General features: G+C 41.8%; 1 protein-coding gene across 1 annotated transcript in view; it reads right to left on the bottom strand.

The window, feature by feature from the left end:
- LOC140191908 (ceramide synthase 6-like) overlaps positions 1-19,931 on the bottom strand; it is a 130,903-nt gene that overhangs the window by 71,498 nt on the left and 39,474 nt on the right. The window contains exons 2-3 of the mRNA XM_072249767.1: positions 19,458-19,563; positions 3,657-3,787 (exon numbers count right to left, since the gene is read on the bottom strand). Of these exons, the coding sequence (XP_072105868.1) occupies positions 3,657-3,787; positions 19,458-19,563 (237 nt within the window). The remainder of the gene's footprint in view (positions 1-3,656; positions 3,788-19,457; positions 19,564-19,931) is intronic.

The raw sequence follows: 19,931 nt of genomic DNA, 5'->3' as shown, positions 1-19,931 counted from the left end.
CACATTAGCAGAGATCTGAGCTTGTAAATTTTCACTGGATGGAAAGATAAGAGAAAAATGAGAGAGCTGCAGAGGGAGGAGAGAACGCACAGCACCAGGAAACAATACTATCAACACACACACAGAATTGCATCTGCCATGCTGGAAAGCTGGGCGGCTAACCAGCATTAGGTTTTCAGGGAATCTTGAAGCATGTTTATGAATTCCAAAACAAACATTTTTCACAATTTGAAAGCCACATTAAAACAGGGACTTAACAAGGGCAGAATTTACACGTGAAAGCTGGGTGCTGAAAGAGTCAGCTCCTACCACAAGTCCTGTCTTCCCACCCTTCTGTTTCAATCAAAGTAGAGAACTCTGCCAATGAGATCAAAGGGACAGTACCAGTGAAGAAAGTCAAAAGCTCCTGATACACTATTAAATAAGGAATGCAAGTGGTATGAAGTATACAGTCTTTTTGGAAAGTCTTGGAAGACCACAGAAAACATTGGGCCACAAACTTGCTTATTCTCCACCCCCCCCCCCCCCCCCAAATCACCAAGTATTTTCTCTACCTCAGAAAGCTGCCTTCATCACTGACAGTCCCAACAGCATTGGTACATTGCCCAAGTAGCTATACCAAGGCCACTGACACTCATGACTGAAGAAATCAAATTCAGTTATCTTGGAAGTAGTGAGTGGAGAAGGGAATTGAATTCCACCCTCTTACAATCAGGGGCATTAGTTTAAGGTGACTGAGCAAGTTTAATTCCACTTTTCTTCCATAGAAATCCAAGATTACAGCTGAGATTCTGGTTACTAGTTGGCACATCCACCTCCGTATATAGTGAGGCTGGGCCATTACTTACGCGTGAGCCTAGGCAGCAAGCTACTGACTGTGGACCTTCTATCCAAGTCTGATCACATACCTGCTTGTACACTCCAGTTGGGGTTGCCAAACTGAAAATCAGGAACAGCAACACCCAATGACCCTTCTCTCCTCGACCCAGAAAGCAGCAGGCATTCATGGACAAATCCCCCCCCTCCCCACCCCTCTTATTCAGATGAAGTTAGACAGCACAGACTTAAGCTATTTCTGGAACCTTTTCCTTCCATACAACTCAGGAGATGGAGACCCTTACCTGTGATACATCAGAATGACCACACACATACTCTCTAACAGCCTATTTAATCAATTACACTCTAGGATAGACAGGTTTCTAGCCAAAATTCAAGAATTACTAGAAGCCAAGTTCCAGGATTGCATGCAGACTGATCACACTGATCAACATATTTGGTTTGTGGCTCTACAAGATTCATGGCTGCCCAAGACTTTCCAAAAAGGTTCTACTATCCTCCTTCCTCATTTTGTAGTTTTGCAACCAGCCATGAAACGCAGGGGAAGCTCTGTGACGCTCATAGGTTTCCCTTTCCTGCCCACAAGGCTATGTTGCTGTTCCTGTGCCCAAGCAATAGGAGGGCACAGGTGCACACATGACACCTGTCTCACCACCCTCATTTTTCCACAAGGGGCAACAGCAGTTTATAATTCAGGTGGAGCCTTTTCACCAAACGGTTACTGGATTTATTATACTGATCAAGGAGACACATGTCATAAAGACTACACAGGCTATACTATCAAGTCCCACAGCACCAGGTTTAAGAAAAGCTACTTCCTTTCAACCAATTACTTCTTGAACTGACTGGCACAACCCCAATCACTACAAGTTCAGCAACACAACAACCACTTTGCACTACAATGGACTTCATTTTGCTCCAATTATATTTTCTTGTAAAAAATTTAATTTTGTTTAATTTTTGCTTTTCTTGTGAATGCTGCTGTTATGCGCTGGTGATGCTGCTGCTGCAAGTTTTTCCATTACACCTATACTTGTGCATATGACTACAAACTCAACCTTGACATTAGGTATTCTCTAGGAAGGTATGGATTAGTGAAATGGCCAAGTCACATGGAAGAGATGCAAAGCATAAATGTTAAGCAATTTATTAAGAATAAAGACAGACAACACGTGTCTAAAAAGGTATGAGAGTGGGGGTGTGGACAGTGTGGCTTCACTCAAACATATGCACACAAAAATATATGCATATAAATCTTGGAAGGTGTTAAAACTGATTAAAAAGATTAAAAGGCTGACAAAATTCTTAGCTTAGCTGGAGTGGTACCAGGCAGGGATGGAAGACAAGTTACATGGAGAGACTGAAGGAACTGTCATCATTCTCCATAGAGCAAATTATGGGGAAATTTAATAGAAGGACTCTAAAGCACAAATTCTGATGAGAGCAAACAAGAAGGAATTAGTTCCAGCACCAGTAGGGTTCATAACTGCAGGACGTTGATTAAAAGATAAAAAGGACAGGAGGGCAACTTTAATTTCTACACATTTATAATTTGGAACACAAATGTCCGAGGAATGCAGTGGAAACAGATTCAATAAGGGAATTGAACAAATACCACAAGGGGTGGGAAGAGGAGAGAGAAGGAAAAAGCAGAGGAAATGCAACTCATTGATACAATGCTGGAGGAGATCCATGTGCCGGCCCTTTGATTATTTTTTTTTAAATATGAAAACTTACTTCTTTCAAAGAGCTGGCTGAAGAATCTTGTCCTACGTGGTTTTACTATCAGAGCAACAAGAGTTTAAGCCACTGGGGGAGAAAGGGTCAACAAGAATGAAAATGCTCCATAAAAAGTAGTTCAGAGTCACCCTTGCTGTGAAGTTTGGGCAATGACGTCATTTTAACACGACAAATAAAAAAACGTAGAAGCTGATGCCAATGGGTTACGCCTTGCAGGAGCTCAGGAATTCCTTATTTGCAACCAAAATGCCAATGGTGCACGCTGAGATTACTTTGCTGCTGCCGCTGCCATTGCAACATGCTCCTCGCTACTTGTGCTCTGCCGCTGTTGCCCTAGGCTCATTTTTGTTGCGCCGCCATTCTAACCCAGATGCCAATGCCGCTGCCATTTTTTGTCTTTTAATGTCCTAAGCAGCAGTTTGAACAGCGTAAAAAGGTTTGGCAGAGTGCTTACAACGATGAAACACTAGACAAGCCCACTGCCAAGCACTACAGTGACCAGGAGCTGCCTTATGTTTGTCCCTGGTCAGTGTGGCCCTTGCTGTGCTTGGGTTGGAACCTGGAATATGATCCATAAATTTCAGCCGGAAACATGGAATTCCATGGAAGAATAATTGGTGTTCACTCATTCAGTCACCATAAACCAGTGGACACAGATGGGCAAACTCCGTTCCTGTTAGCAAGAACCTCACTCGCGTATGGAGTTACTGGGGGAGTATGATATAAAAGACTATACCAACCATTATAGCAATCCTAAAATTATCCAAGGAGGATCCTATCATCATGTTTCACACTGATCAAAATTTTTTTCAGAAGGCAGGATGGGGAAAGAAATTGCAGCAATCCAAGTTGTTAAAAATCATTACTGAAAACGTCAAATCTATACAAAATTATAAATCATCTTTTTTGCTTTTTTTTTTAAAAAGAAGGTGGAGTGGTGAGTAGAGCAAGCAAATAGGACAAGAGATTCACCTTATGCTTCATTTGTCTTTTTTTTTAAAAAAAAGATGCTGATACAAAAAAAATCTATACAATAGAGCTAACTAAACTCAGACATAACAGTAGAATAAAAGCCGTACATGCTCTCACAGAATTTTGTGAGCGTGCTGGGTTTATCTTGGTTTCTTCGATGTCGAAACCAGCGCTGAATTTTGCGGACATCCCAGTCGAGCTGCTTGGACAGACCTTCGAGCCTTTTCTCATCAGGACACTAAGAAACAAAATTAATTAATTAATTAATGACTTGCATGAAAGGCATTTAAAAAAATTGGAAATGAGTGCACTGGTAAGAATAGACATGGTCATGTACAAACAAGTACATCTCATTAAACCTGCAGCCTCAAGCACGCCTTTGGAAACAATTACAGTGAAACAACATCAGTACTGATCTATCCCAAAAATTAGGGTAAAAATACAAAAAAGAGTAGAACATGGAAGCTCAAATGGACTCAGAAGAACTTTGTTTACATAGATAAACAGGCTTCAATCAGGTAGTAAGAGGGTAATCACATTGAGAGAGTGGGTAGGTAAAGGCACATATCGAAGGCTAGGCAGACCATTCGTGGTAGAATTCAGATGGAAAGAAAGTGAAAGGTTAAAAATGATGCAGGATGCAGCTGGAATTTGTTGTGATGTTTTACCACAGTGGCATTTCTTATCTGTAAAGGTTAAATTTTTTACTCAATTAAATCAAATCAATGGATTGCCTTGTAATGTTCAACAGCTAATTGTTGAGAGGTTGGGTGTAACCAAGTGTAGCTCTTGCCTTTTCTACTCTGTTGAGTACCAATTTTAACATATCCAAAGCAGTGCCAGAAAACGTGACTGGTATAGATGGCACATAATGGTTGCCATGGATGTGGAAGGCCCCAGCGTTCTGTTTCTGCAGTATAACTTTGACACTGCACAAAGGGGAATGGCTCACACATCTTTCCTACTTGTTTTGGGGAACAGCTGCACATTCAAGGTCAGCATCTTGCACCAGTGATAATTTTTCCATATTAAAAAAAAATGACAGAGCACTTTCAACTGATCAAATGGGTAGGCATCACAGCTGAATAGAACCCCCTATTTCTTCCCCAAATGTTCCTATGATGTCAGCATCCCAAGGATCAGGGATTCAAACTTATTTTTCAGAATGATCAGTGATTAATTGGCCACCTATCCGAATTATATTCAGCCGAACCTGGATCTGGCATTTGCAGGTGATACCATGTGTAGTGTTGTACAGAAAGGAGGATTGTCTTAAGCTGCAGTGTGGAGTCCAGGAATATCATATTACAACTTTAAAACATTTGTTAGGGCACACCTGGAAAAACTGCACAGCTCTGTACACCATACTTTCTGAAGGACATTATTGCATTGAAGAGGGTGCAGAGGAGATTCAATAGGATGTTGCCTGGTTGGAGCATTTTAGTGACAAGAGCTTGGATACACTGGGCTTGTTTTCACTGGAACAGAAGCAGCAGAGGGGTGAGCTGAGAGAGATGTATGAAATAAGAGACATAGACAGGGAAGGTAGTAAGAAATCTTTACACTACAGCCCCCCGTCCCCAAATAGTGTTGAGGTGTCCAAATTAAGAGGCCATAGGTACAAATGTTAAGATTAAGGGGATCCGAGGAGAAATTTTCCCCCTCCTCCACCCCACAGAAACTGAGGGATTGAAATGTACTGCCTGAAGGAGACAGTGGAGGCAGAGACTTAAGAACATTTAAGCAGCATCTAGACAAGCACTGAATCATCGAGGCACAGAAAGGGCAAGGAACAAATGTAGGTAATTAGAAATGGCAGAGACAAGTACCATGATCAGCATGGACATGGTGTGCTGAAGGGTCATTTTCTGTACAGTATGATGCTATGACTCAAAATCAAGACCTGCTAGATTCACAAGGCTCACAATAACACACACGGCCTTTCTAGAACATTTTGTGAAGCAGGGTCCTCCAGCTGAATCCCACAAATGAATTAAAATCTAGTTCATGTTGGACTTCATGGGAAAGAAACAAAACAGCAGACCATGAGTAATATATAGTGAACAGCTGCCATCCACTCCAGAAAGAACAACAGATCAGTTTCCTCTGGAGATCAAGTACTTACCAAATGCCAAAGCTCTAACACTCATGAATTTCTCAGTTAATTAATTATGAAGTATTGTCTTCCATCTGAAGAGTGGAGGGGAAGGCAACTTGGATGGATGCTAAAGTGGAAAAAACCCTAATAGATTGACAATGCCTTTCAATAGTAAGGCAACAGCTTATGCATATGCAATGTTATGTAAAGAATGCAATAATACTCATTTCAAAAGCTCATGAATACTACTTACTGTTACAAGCAGGAAAACATTTAATAGCTGTATGTCCCTTCTAATACTGCATTTGGCCAGGCAGATTAACCCCTTCAGCAAAGGTGCCACAGATTTATATACTGTTTTAAGATAAATTCATTATTGGATTCTGCCTTATCAAGTTTCATACAGGGACCAATCCTTTCCCTTACTCCTCCCTCTTCTTACCACTCTTCCAATTACCCACACCTCAAACCTGACAGCAACTCATGTCCCAAGGTACATTCTCCATCATAACACCACCCTCCCCCCCCCCCACCAATTCAGTATCAAAAACAATGCTACTGGATCGCACAGATTAAGCGAATGTTTCTAGCAAAAGTCACCAGATCAGCTCAGAGCTACTCAAACAGGTTATTCAGCATAAATTAAAGGTCTGGATGGCGGGTTGGAAATGCGTCTCTACCAAAGGAGGTGCAAAACGCTCCTTCCCTCTGCTAACCTGTAGGTCACCCTTGGGCAAAGTGCAGCACCTGCTTAGCTCCCTCCCTGGATCAGGGTCACATGAAGCCATGGGAGCAGGTGGTGGATGGTCGTATGAGCAGCTGGTACATATCTCAAGTCCTAGTTATGCGACCACTGACACCAGGTAGAATCTCTGAAGACTATTGATAATGGCTGGGGTCACCCATCTTGTAAAGACACTGCCTAGAAGGCACTTCTGTAGAAAAATTTGCCAGGAACAATCATGGTCATGGACATGGACATGGCACATAATGATAATGAAATTAAGGGTCAAATGGGAAGAAATCCATCCAGGTTATGGATTCCACCAGTACATTGCTTTCTTAGTAAAGCAATGTTAAAAAAACCTTAAAAAGGCCATTTTTCAGTTGCCAATTCTAAAGGTCCCTTATTACCAAAATTAAGTACAGAGCAAGTTTTGCTGGAGGTACTGGGATCTGTAGATGTACAAGACTTGGACGGGGGGAGAGAGAATGAAGAAAAACTTAATAAACTTCTGCAAAGGGCAACATGTAGTCTTATTCAGAAACCTAAAAAAAATGCAAAGGCATGCACAATTACTCTGTAGTCTTACTGCCAAACTGGAGGCCTGGCAAGGGTATCATGATTGGAAACACAATTTAGCAAACAAATTTTTCCCCATAAATATGATGGCAGAATATAGTATTAATGGCAAGACTCTTGGCACTGTGGAGGATCAGAGGGATCTTGGGGTCTGTGCCCATAGGACACTCAAAGCTGCTGCGCAGGTTGACTCTGTGGTTAAGAAGGCATACAGTGTATTGGCCTTCATCAATCGTGGGATTGAGTTTAGGAGCCAAGAGGTAATGTTGCAGCTATATAGGACCCTGGTCAGACCCCACTTGGAGTACTGTGCTCAGTTCTGGTCGCCTCACTACAGGAAGGACGTAGAAATCATAGAAAGGGTGCAGATGAGATTTACAAAGATGTTGCCTGGATTGGGGAGCGTGCCTTATGAGAATAGGTTGAGTGAACTCTGCCTTTTCTCCTTGGAGAGACAGAGGATGAGAGGTGACCTGAGAGAGGTGTATAAGATGATGAGAAGCATTGATCGTGTGGACAGTCAGAGGCTTTTTCCCAGGGCTGAAGCATCTAGCACGAGGGCACAGTTTTAAGGTGCTTGGAAATAGGTACAAAGGAGATGTCAGGGGTAAGTTTTTTTTTTGTTTTAAAAAAAAAAACACGCAGAGAGTGGTGAGAGCATGGAATGGGCTGCTGGCGATGGTGGTGTGGATAGGTACATGGAGATTACAAAAATAAGGGCTATGGGTAACCCAAGGTAATTTCTAAGGTAAGGACATGTTCGGCACAACTTTGTGGGCTGAAGCGCCTGTATTGTGCTGTAGGTTTTCTATGTTTCTATGGAATAGCATTGTACACTCTTTTTTGGGGGGGGGGGGGGGGGAGAAGAGAAGAGGAAGAAAGAGAGAAGGTTGAGAAGACACCCATCAATTTTGACCTTGCCATAATTTCATCTTCTTCCCTGGTCATCACCTCAGGTTTGCAACCACAACATCCCCATTTAATATCTTAAATCTTCATGAACACCCACTTCTACTTTCATTAATTTTGATGCAGAATATCAGCTTGAGCTTGCCCTCTTTAGCTTTGCAACTACAGCAGGGAACTCAGTATCAGCTTTAGTATCACGGATGTCACGAAATTTGTTGTTTTACAGCAGCAGTACAGTGCAATACAGAGAAATTATGTGACAATTAAAAAATAATAAATCATGCAAAAAGGAGGGCAGAATAGTGTTCACAGACCGTTCAGAAACCTGATGGCAGAGGGGTTCCTAAATCATTGGATATGGTTTTCAGGCTCCTGTACTTACTCCTTAATGGCAGTAGTGAGAAGAGGGCATGTCTTGGATGGTGAACATCCTTAATGATGGATGCTGCCTTCTTGAGCCATCACCTTTTAAAGATATCCTCTATGGTGTGGAGATTAGTGCTCATGATGAAAGTCACTGTGCATCCTGGCCAATACACAGATCATTCAAAGAGGGGGGGAAAAAAAATAAACAGGGTCATTCTTATGTGCCATGCTGTACACAAACTAGCTGATGTTACAACAGTGACCAGTAATGAGAAGAGCACATGTCCTGGTTTGTGGAAGAGGTGATAGAAGCAGATAAAATTGTGACAATAGATGAAAGCTGAAGCAATTAACAGATAATGAGGATAAACGGGGACAAAGGGGGATATGGAAAGAAAAACTTGGGAGGAAAATATGAGAAGCTATGATACAGAGAAGCTATGATCTAGAATTCAAGCAGGGTGAAAATTAAATCAGGCCATCCATTAAAAAAAGTATGGAATTGGATGGCCACTCGATAAAATAATTTGTAGGGGTACAGGGGGAAAAAGCAGGGGAATAGGGCTGATTGTCCAGCTTTCAGGGCCAACATAGTAACAAGGGGCCAAATTACCTCCTGTACCACAACAATCCTATAAACAGCACCCCCCAAGCTAGAAAGAAGGGTCTCTCCTATAAAAATATCCTAGTGTTGGTTTATTATTACATGTAGGCCAACGCAAAATAGTATAACAATACAGAATAACAAGTCTAAAAGCTACCAAGGAAGTGCAATGCATGCAAACAATAAAGTTCAAGATCATAACAAGATAGATTGCGGGGCCAAAAATCCATCTTGTTGTGCAAGAGGTTTGATAACAGCGGGATAGAAGCTGTCCTTGAGCCTGGTGGTATGCACTTTCTGGCTTTTGCACCTTCTGCCCGATGGGAGAGAAGAGAATGTCTGTCGTGGGTGGGGTCTTTGATTATGCTGGCTGCTTTACTGAGGCAGCCAGAAGTATAGGTAGAGTCCATAAGGCTGGTTCCTGTAATGTGCTAAGCTGCATTCACAACTTTGCCATTTCTAGTGGTCACATGCAAGCCTTCATGCATCCAGACAGAATGCATCTATGGTGCATCTATTTTCGTTTCTCAAACCTTTGCCCCTCTTTGGATTCTTTTACTTCATTGTTTATGGTTATGCCTTCAACAGTCCAGGACCTGCACACTGGAATTCCCTCATCTCCTCTGGATGCTTTTAACTTAAGCATGTGGCTGGTCTACATGTACAGTGACACCCTTCAAGGGCCTTATGTTCTAACTGTTCAAGGAGGAAAGAACAATTAAAACGATGACACACACACACACACAACGCAATGTTCGGATTGCTCATGCATAGACAGTGGCCCGAATATCTCCTTCAGATTCACAGCAGTAGACAAGTTACAAAACACTAAATTAAAAGCAGTTCAGTTTAAGTTTAGGTTTCAGAGTTGATGCTGGTAAAACATTTACACCATACTAGGGAGCAGATTACAAGCTATAAACAATTTGGAAATCTTGAGCAGCCGGTTTCAATTTAATTTTCCCTCTGCATTCCTTCTCCAAACTCCCCAAACAGACAAAACAGCTACAATAAGTCAACTCCAAGTCAGTCACGACAGTAGATTCTATACAAGTAATCTACCAAAAGCAAAATTCTGACAGTTCTACCAGTTATGATTGGTGTGTAAAAAAAGATTTGCAGCAAGCACTTCAAAGTGAAGTAGCATTTCATAAAATGGAAAAAACAACAGTGTGCCATGGTCTGTGCAGTATCTGTTTATGTAGGAGTCAAGGTTAGATTTTATTGGTCTTTGCATAAACCCCATCTCTTTGTACCTACAGCTTTTACCATTTAAAGCATCTGTAGCTCCAGCTCCTCAAAAGGGCCTGGAACTTTTAATGACAGAGCATGCCAAACATGTACAAAAGGAACCAATGCTAGTCTAACTGTTAGAACTGTACAGAAATACAGGCATTGACAGATTCTACCAGCTCAGGTGTCACGGATCAACAATTCATTTTTTTTAAAATTCATTTTTATGTTAACCTTCAATCTTTAGATTTCAAATGTGTACAACTCAATGAAAACAAAAGGCCAATTAGAGGATCCTCAAATCATACTGTAGCATTTAAATGGTCTATAGGAGGAGATCACTACATAGGCAAATTAATTCAATCACTATTCCTCAACACATCTTGTGGGGTTTCAAGACATCTTTGCTAGGACTAGTCATTTTTACTAGGTATTCACTGGTTTGATCACTGCTTTACTTGAAGTAGAATTAATTTTATTACATTATTTGTAATGTTCATGTGTGATGGGGTTTTGTAGTGCTTGTGCACCCAATCCAAAGTTCCTCAATCACTTCATCTGCACCTTTGGTCACATCCAGAACACATCCTACAAGATCAGGAAAGCTCAAAGCCTCTACTTTCTGAGGAGGCTGAAGATAGGAGGGCGATGCACATTATACTCATGTCCTTCTATAGATGCACAGTAGGGAGCATCCTGCATCACTGTATGGTACAGAAACACTGCGGTGGACAGGAAGGCTCTACAATGGGTAGTCAAAACCACCCACATACCTGGCACTGGCCTACCTGCCATCAGGGACATGTACACAGAAAGGTGCTAGAAAAGGGCCAGTGACATCATGAAGGATCCCACACACACTGCTCGCAAACTGTTTGTCTCACTCTCATCAGGGCGTAGGCTACATAGCATCCACGTGAGGACCACCAGACTCCCAAAAAAAAAAAAGTTACTCCCCCCAAGCAGCAAGGCTGATCAACACCTCCACCCACTAACCCAACCCACCCCTTACCACCACCATCATTCCCTGCCAAAGTCACCTTATGTACAGACACTCCTGTGCCCATCACTTTATGGGCATACAATCTATATGTACAAGTCATCTTGTACATTGATATTTATTTTGTGTTTCTTTGTTATTGTGTTCTTATCTTGTGTTTTTTTTGGTGATGCATTGGATCAAGAATAACAATCATTTTGTTCTCCTTTACGCTTGTGTACTGTAAATTATATTATACAATAACACACAAACTATCTACTTGGATCGGTTTGCAATACTGATTTTAGGCCATTGATTGCCTCCTTGGCTCCAAGCATAAAATCACACTCCTTCATCTGCAAATTTGTAAGCATCAAGTTTCCCAATCCAGATTCAGAGACAAAAATCAAAAGAATTCTGAACTCCAACCCTTTGCCATGTAGACAGTTACATTTCCCTGAGCCAGCTCCAGAATTTACTGTGGATCCAGCCTCCACCCAAACCACCAAGCTTAACAGCAGCCCAATTTAAAAATCAAGGTGCTGGCACAATAAAATTCTCATGCACACAAAGATTTAAATACTGCTGCATTGTGTTATTTTAGACCATAAGACCATAAGGGAAAGGAGTAGAATTAGGCCATTTGGCCTATCAAGTCTACTCCACTGTTTCATCATGGCTGATTCAATTTTCCTCTCAGCCCCAAACTCTTGCATTCTCCCCATATCCCTTCATGCCCTGACCAATCAAGAATTTATCAACCTCTGCCGTAAATATACCCAATGATTTGGCTTCCACAGCTGCCTGTGGCAAGCAATTCCAGAGTCATCACTTTCTGGCTAAAGAAATTCCTCCTCTGCTCCATTTTAAAAGGATGCCCCTCTATTCTGGGGCTATGTCCTCTGGTCAGACTCTCCCACCATAGGAAACGTCCTCTCCACATTCATTCTACTAAGATCTTTCACCATTCAATAGGTTTCAATGAGGTCACACCCCATTCTTCTGTATTCCAGCAAATACAGGCCTAGAGCCATCAAAGTCTTCATTTGACAAGCCATTCAATCCTGGAATATTTTTGTGTACCTCCTTTGAACCCGCTCCAATTTCAGCATATCCTTTCAGCATAAGGGGCCCAAAACTGATCACAGTACTTCAAGTGAGGCCTCACCAGTACTTTGTAAAGTCTCAACAATACATCCTTGCTTTAATATTCTAGTCCTCTTGGAATGAATGCTAACATTGTAATTGCCTTCTTCACCAGACTCAACCTGAAAGTTAACCTTTAGGGAATCCTGCACAAGGACTCCCAAGTCCCTTTGTGCTTCTGTTTTTTTGCACTCTCTTCATTTAGAGATGAGTCAACCCTTTCATTTATTCTACCAATGTACCAATTGGTTAAATGAAACCACACCATTGGGTTTTTTTTTAAATATAAATTGTTCCTTGACGTTAGCTCAGTACAACAATCTCACTTCAGATCCAAGAATTAAGGGACCAATCCTCTCCATGGACGTAGCTTACATTCAACCCTATCAGCACAGAAAATTGACTGAATGGACTGCAGATACTGGAATCTGGAGCACAAATTGCCAGAAGAACTCAGTGGGGTTAAGCAGCATTTGTAGAGGCAGAAAGATGTTTGATGTCTCAGGACCCGAAACTTGACCCATGTGTCTCCAGTTGCTGCTCAACCAGCTGAGTTCATCCTACAAGTTACATTTTTTTTTTTTTTTTTTTTTTTTTTTTTAAAATGACCTTCTTTCCTGTCATAGATTTTGGTAAATCTACCCTTTACTTCTGCATGGTATTGAGACTATTGTATTGACAAGGGTTTTGCCCTTTACAAGTCCTTGAGATGTCAAGCAGAGGCATAATTGGCTTGCTCACTTGGGTACAAAAGCAGCTGATGAAAAGCTGAGTACTCACTTAGCCTCTGTCATGTGACCCTTCAATCAACACTGCACAAGATGAAAATTCATTAATATTTCTCCATTAGTGTGGCTGCTACATTTGTACAAGAGTAACTGCAATTGAAACAATGCCATTGACTGCATCGCATTCTTCTGCTAAACCCCAACAACTTGATAAATTACTAAACAAATACAAATTCTTGCTTTCCAAGTTCAGAAAATTAAATGAAAGTGCCACACCTTTACCCAATGCAGGTACAATGGGCAAAACAGCCTTCACTCATGGTGAAACATACTGCAATTCTACACAAAACAGAAAATGCCCGTCTCAACACTTAGCACAATGGAGCATTCTGTACAGCAGATAATCCCTGCACAGAGGCACCAATTTCCCAGATCACCAACCCTACATTCGGATTAGCTTTCCCAGGACCCAAGGGCCTGAACATTAGTGCTTTTGCCAGATAATGTTTCCTTTCTCCAGCTCCCAAACCCACGAATGTGCGCCATGTCATCTGTGGAATCTATGTGGCCCATGTTAACAGTGCAAGGTTACATGAGTTGGAATTTCACCATCATTCTGGACAATAGGTCACAGCTTTTACTCTCTCAAATAGATTCTGGACAAGAGAGCACTGCTTTGTAGGAATTAAAACTTTTTACACAAGATGTAGATAGGTGAATTGCTGCAAAGATTAATGAGGTCGGTCCACAAGCCAACACAAAAAATAGAAAGTGTTGGAAATACTCATCAGATTGGGTAGCATCCATTGAAACAATTAACATCTCAGATCAAAGTACTTCCAGTATTTTTTGAATTTTAGATTTCCAACATCTACAACCATTTCCGGACTTCCTTAATGTTTCATAGAATATACATCTCTTCAGACTTGCCCTCCATATTCCACAGCTCTGCATAGTGTATTGTCCATACCAGAGTATAATCCGTATGTTCCCAATCTCTGCACCCAGCCCTCCCCTCATCATCACAGGGCAGTGCTGCCCCAGTCACTAAATTATTCCACCTTTTCTTTCTACTAGGCAATCCAAATGACCCAGGTGCTTAGCCAAGTTTTCAATCATCCTTGTTAATCTCCCCTTCTCAAGCAGAACATCATTTCTCCACCCAGCTCTTTTTGCATCTAACATACAATTGGAAATTGCTGTTGCTAGATGGTCCTTACCTCACACCCCCACTAACAGTCAGTGCTTTGCCATGTCAAGTAGTCAGCAGCACTATGAGCACTTCTGCTTCTAGTTCCTGAGATAGAGTTTCAATCCTGTCCTCAGGTGCTGTCCACGTGGCGGCTGCACATTCTGTGTGATTGTTTCCCCTCAGATATTGGGTTAATTTGCCACAGTAATTTTCCCTTTAAATATAGCCAAAATCATCATAAGGAAGCTAACGGCCATGAGAGAAAGAATTAGAGCTCAGGGGAAATAAGACTGATGGGTTTGCTCCACAGAGTTAGTATGGTCCTCATGGATGAGCGCACTCCTATATTGCAATAATTTCCTAGTCCAATTCCTAATCAATGCATAGCTAATAATGTTAAATGCCCTCCAAACCACCCTACCTCAAAGTGAGTGGGGAGCAAGTATGGAAAAACAGTGAAATTGCCCCACCAGTTGAAGCAATCATATACCAATAAGGTGTTTCAGGTACAATGCCTTTCTGTAGTTTTACAACAATTACTGAGGTGGGTGGGGGTGGAGAGGTATTCTGGGATCTGTGGAACTTTATCCAAAACAGGCAAAAGATGGTAGGAAAGGTGAGGAAAAAAGCTGTGCCTTCAAATTATTGACCCTGAGATGTGGGCCAGTTGTTCATAGCCCCTGGCAATCTGGCATCATAGTTAGAGTTTCACTTGTTTTATTAACCATCAGTTTCCATAGAAAGATTAAAAAGACAGTCAGCCAATGGATAAATCCTTAAAGATTAAAAATTAGATAGTAACTTTGTCACATGTACATCAAAGCAAGCAATAAAATGCATCATTTGCATCAACAACCAACTCAATCTGAGGATGTGTTGGGGCAGCTCGAAAATGTCACTATGCTACCAATACAGTGTGCCTTTACTATGCCAAGGAATGGCTCCTCCCACATTCCAAATATGTATGAGGTAGTACCCTTACTAACTAGCAAGTCTTTGAAATGTAGGAGGCAACCCACAACTACAGGGAGAGCATACAAACAACAGTGGCAGAAATTGAAACCCTCAGTGATTGCTGGTGCTGTAAAGCATTGCGCTAGCCGTTATGCTACCAAGCCGACCCCCAAATCAGAGCCAACACTTGCAGACCAACGTGTACATTGAGGACAACATAATGGAAGCCTGAAGGACTCAACCACGAAAGACCAAAACAAAAAATTTTGCTGACTTCAACATTTGACAGATTATGACAAGACAGGAATTTTAGGTTGTACGATGTACAATACAATACTCTCCTGCCAAGGCTGGAGCGGACTTCCACCTTTCAGGTTACAAAGTCTAATGACTGTAAACAAGGTCAATTAAAGGCTAATTGCAGTTGTTCACTTTCATCAATAAATCCCCAACTTCAGAAGAGATCAATTCTAAGAGGGTCAAAGTTAAGTGATAGGGAATGACTAGTTTCCTTTATTGAAGAGATATCCTATTCCCACTGTTGTGTTTGAGTCAAGTCATTCATGAAACCAGTAACATGCAGAAAAGCAGAGGTTGGGGCATCCTGCAGTGAGTGACTCAGCTCTCATCTCTACAAGGAACAAATCAAATACATGACATAGTAACTTCCACTTCCTTTGAAAACTGTTCCAACTGTACTCAAGAAATTTGTCATCAGCAGGGCATCCACCACACTAAACACATTCTCTCTCTCCCCATGTCCAGCATAGAGGTAGCAGTGTGCACTGTCTGCTAAATGCAACACAGTTATTCACCTCCAACAGCACCTCCCCAACTTATGACCTCTGCCACCAAGGACAACAGGCACATGGGAACACCACCCCCTCCGAGTCACACACCTTGCTGACTTGGAAACAATCATTGTCACCAGGTCCAAATCTTGAAACTCCCTCACTAGTGGCACTTTCACCAAGCATTATTGTTCAAAGCAGCAGCTTACACCAACTTCAAGGCATTAACTGTTAGCCTTCCCAGTGATATCCATATCTCAGAACAAATCGAAGCAGAAAACCATTAACATTTGGAGGGTCATCAAGAAACTAAATGATTATTTTAATCAAACTTTTTTGGAGCACAATTAGGCCAATTGGCCTATTGAGTCTGCTTGCCATTTCATCATGGCTGATCCAATTTTCCTCTCAGCCTCAATCTCCTGCCTTCATCCTGTACCCCTTCATGCCCTGACCAATCAAGAATCACCAACCTCTTCCTTAAATATACCCAATGATTTGGCCTCCACAGCTGCCTGTGGCAAGCAATTCCACAGAGTCACCACTTCTTGGCTAAAGAAATGCCTCCTCTGCTCCGTTTTAAAACAACGCCCCTCTATTCTGGGTCTATGTCCTCTGGTCTTAGACTCCCCTACCATTGGAAACATCCCCTCCACATCCAATCTACCAAGGCCTTTCACCATTCAATAGGTTTCAATGAGGTCACTCCCCATTCTTCTGTATTCCAGCAAATACAGGCCCAGAGCCATCAAACACTCTTCATATGACAAGCCATTCAATCCTGGAATCATTTTTGTTTACCTCCTTTGAACCCTCTCCAGTTTCAGCACAAAGGGGCCCACAACTGATCACAGTACTTCAAGTGAGGCCTCATCAGTACTTTGTAAAGTCTCAACAATACATCCTTGCTTTTATATTCTAGTCCTCTTGAAATGATTGCTAACATTGCATTTGCTTTCCTCACCACAGACTCAACCTGCAAATTAACTTTTTAAGGAATCCTGCACAAGAACTCTCAAGTCCCTTTGAACCTCAGTTTTTTTAAATTTTCTCTCCATTTAGAAAACAGTCAACCTTTTCATTTCTTCTACCAAAGTGCATGACCATACACTTCCCGACACTATTCCATCTGCCATTTCTTTGCCCATTCTCCTGATCCGTCCAAGACTTTGTGTCCTCCACTTCCTCAAAACTACCTGCCCCTCCATCTATCTTCTTATCTTTGCAAGAAAGCCATCAATTCCATCATCCAGATCATAGACATAAAACACAAAGCAGTTCTAATACAGACCCCTGTGAAACACCACTAAGTCACTGGCAGCCAGTCAGAAAAGGCTCCCTTTATTCCCACTTCGCCTCCTGCCAATCATCCACAGCTTTACCCATACTAGAATCTTTCCTGTAATATCATGGGCTTGTAGCTTGTGTGGCACCTTGTCAAAGGCCTTCTAGAAATCCAAGTACACAACATCAACCAATTATCCTTTGTCTATCCTGCTGGTCATTTATTTAATGAATTCCAAGATTAGTCAGGCAAGATTTTCCCTTGAGGAAACCATGCTGATTACAGCCTATTTTATCTTGTGCCTCCATGTACCCTGAGACCTCATCCTTAGTAATAGACTCCAACATTTTCCCAACCACTGAGGTCAGACTAACTGGCCTACAGTTTCCTTTCTTCTATCTCTCTTCCTTCTTGAAGAGTGGAGTAACATTTGCACATTTCCAGTCTTCTAGAACCATTCCAGAATAGAGTGATTCTTGAAAGATCATTACTAATGTCTCCACAATCTTTTCAGCCACCTCTTTCAGAGTCCTTGGGTGTACGCAATCTGGTCCAGGTGACTCATCTACCTTCAAACCTTTTAGTTTCCCCAACAACCTTCTCTCTAGTTATGGTAACTTTACACACTTCATGACCCCTGAAACTTACGTCATACTGCTAGTCTTTCAGTGAAGACTGATGCAAAATACTTATTCAGTTTGTCTACCATTTCCTTGTCCCCCATTACTACCTCTCCAGCATCATTTTCCAGCAGTCCAATATCCACTCTCACCTCTCTTTTACACTTTGTATCTGAAGAAACTTTTGGTAGTCTCTTATTGGCTAGCTTACTTTTGCATTCCAATCTTTAACTTCTTAATGAATTTTAATGCCTTCTGCTGGATTTTAAAAGCTTCCCAATTCTCTAACTTCCCAGTAATTTTTGCTCTATTTATGCTCTTTGGCTTTGTATGTTGGCTTTGACAAGGTTGTGTCATCTTGCCTTTAGAATATTCCTGAAGGTCATGCCCTTTAACATAGCACCTAACTCGCTGAACTCCCTATGCAGAACCTTGTCACTTGTCCTACCCACATCATTGGTACTTACACAGACCATGACTTTAGGCTGTTCATCCACCCACTCAAGAATGATGAGAACTTTATCAGAGATATCTTGAACCCTGACAACCAGTAGGCAACATACCATTCAGGAATCTTGTTCTCACTCACAGAACCTCCTGCACATTCCCCAAACTAACAAATCCCCCATCATCACAGCATGCTTATTTGCTCCTTCCACCCCTTCCCTTATGAGTCACAGAGGCAGACTCAGTGCCAGAGACCAGACCACTGACTTTCCTGTTAGGTCATTCCCCCCCCCTCCCCCCAGTATATCAAGTGATATACCTGTTGAGGGAGATGGCCACAGGGGTACTCTGCACCGACTCCTTAACCCCTTTCCCCTTCCTGACTGTCACCCAGTCTCCTGTGTCCTGCACCTTGGGTGTAATTATCTATCACCCCCTCAGCCTCCCAAATAATCCGAAGTTCATTCAATTCCAGCTTCAACTCCTTAACACAGATTGTCAGAAGCTGCAGCTGGATGTACTTCTCTCAGTTGCAGTCATCAGGGAAACTGGAGGTCTCCCTGCCTTCCCACACCCAGCAAGAGGAGCATTCACTATCCTGCTTGAAGTCTCTACCATCTTAGCTGATCAGATATAAAGGAGGGAAGGAAAAAAAAACTTGAGCTTTTCTTTTTCTGCTTTCTGACTGAAGCCTTGAAGAGCTAAAGCCTCAAGATCACCACTGACAACAGCCACTGTGCTTGTCCTCGCCTTCCTTTAATTTGCTCTTGCTAATCAATTACAAAGGCCAATTGGTCACTAGTCAAAGCTTGCTTCTTTTGTGTCTCCCCCCCCCCCCCCCCCCGATGTACTGACCTGCTGCAGTCTTTTGTACTTAGGTTGTGGACCTGATTGAAGTTCCCTTCCTCTCAAAACTACCAATGTCTGGATTGGCCATTGGTCAAAGCCCTTTTCCCAGTCAAATCCAGATATACCTCATGCAGTGTGATTTGATTAATGCAAGCTAACATTTCACTCACATATTCAGAAAAGCAAGGCAGATGACAAGCAAAAGCCGTAATATAGGGCATCACCCTACTACTCAGAACTACTGGAAGCCAGGGCAAAGTTATGATCAGCAAACATCTGGCAATCACCACTTACCTGATCAGAGCTGGGAAGCAAACAGGGCAAGAAAGGATATAAACAGTAGACTTTTTTTTAAAAAAAAAGACAAAGCAAAAACCAAAAAGTCTCACGAAAACAGCACCCACCTTTGTAATTGACGTAAAGACTTTCTCTAGAATAGCATTGGGCTGTGCTCTGCGTGGTCCATTTGCTTGGATTCTAAGGGTCAAGGCACATGGTTTGGCAATAAACCTGTTTGAATAAAAAAAGTGTACTGGTTTACTCAAGCCATATTTGTTGTGAATTAAAGCTGCAAAGATTCAGGCATCTTGCTAATTCTTCAACAAACATCCAGGTTACAAGATCAGGGTGGTGAGCCAAATGACCCATTTGTGCTATACAACTCTTCATCATAAGCAATATAATTAAATGATGCAAATACTTTGCTGAAGTTGATATTGTACAAGCCAGAAAAGATAGCAGAATCAGTTCTTTATCCAATTTCTCCCTGGAAATCAACTGAAAAACTGCATTGAAAATCTGTCTCACCAAATGGGAAGTGATCAGTTAACTGTATGCAATGCAGGAGAATGAATAAAGCATTGACTAGCCAGGGAATA

This window comes from Mobula birostris, chromosome X, assembly GCF_030028105.1.
Source record: "Mobula birostris isolate sMobBir1 chromosome X, sMobBir1.hap1, whole genome shotgun sequence".
Classification (NCBI taxonomy): Eukaryota; Metazoa; Chordata; class Chondrichthyes; order Myliobatiformes; family Myliobatidae; genus Mobula; species Mobula birostris.
This window is presented reverse-complemented; position numbering and strand designations above follow the sequence as displayed.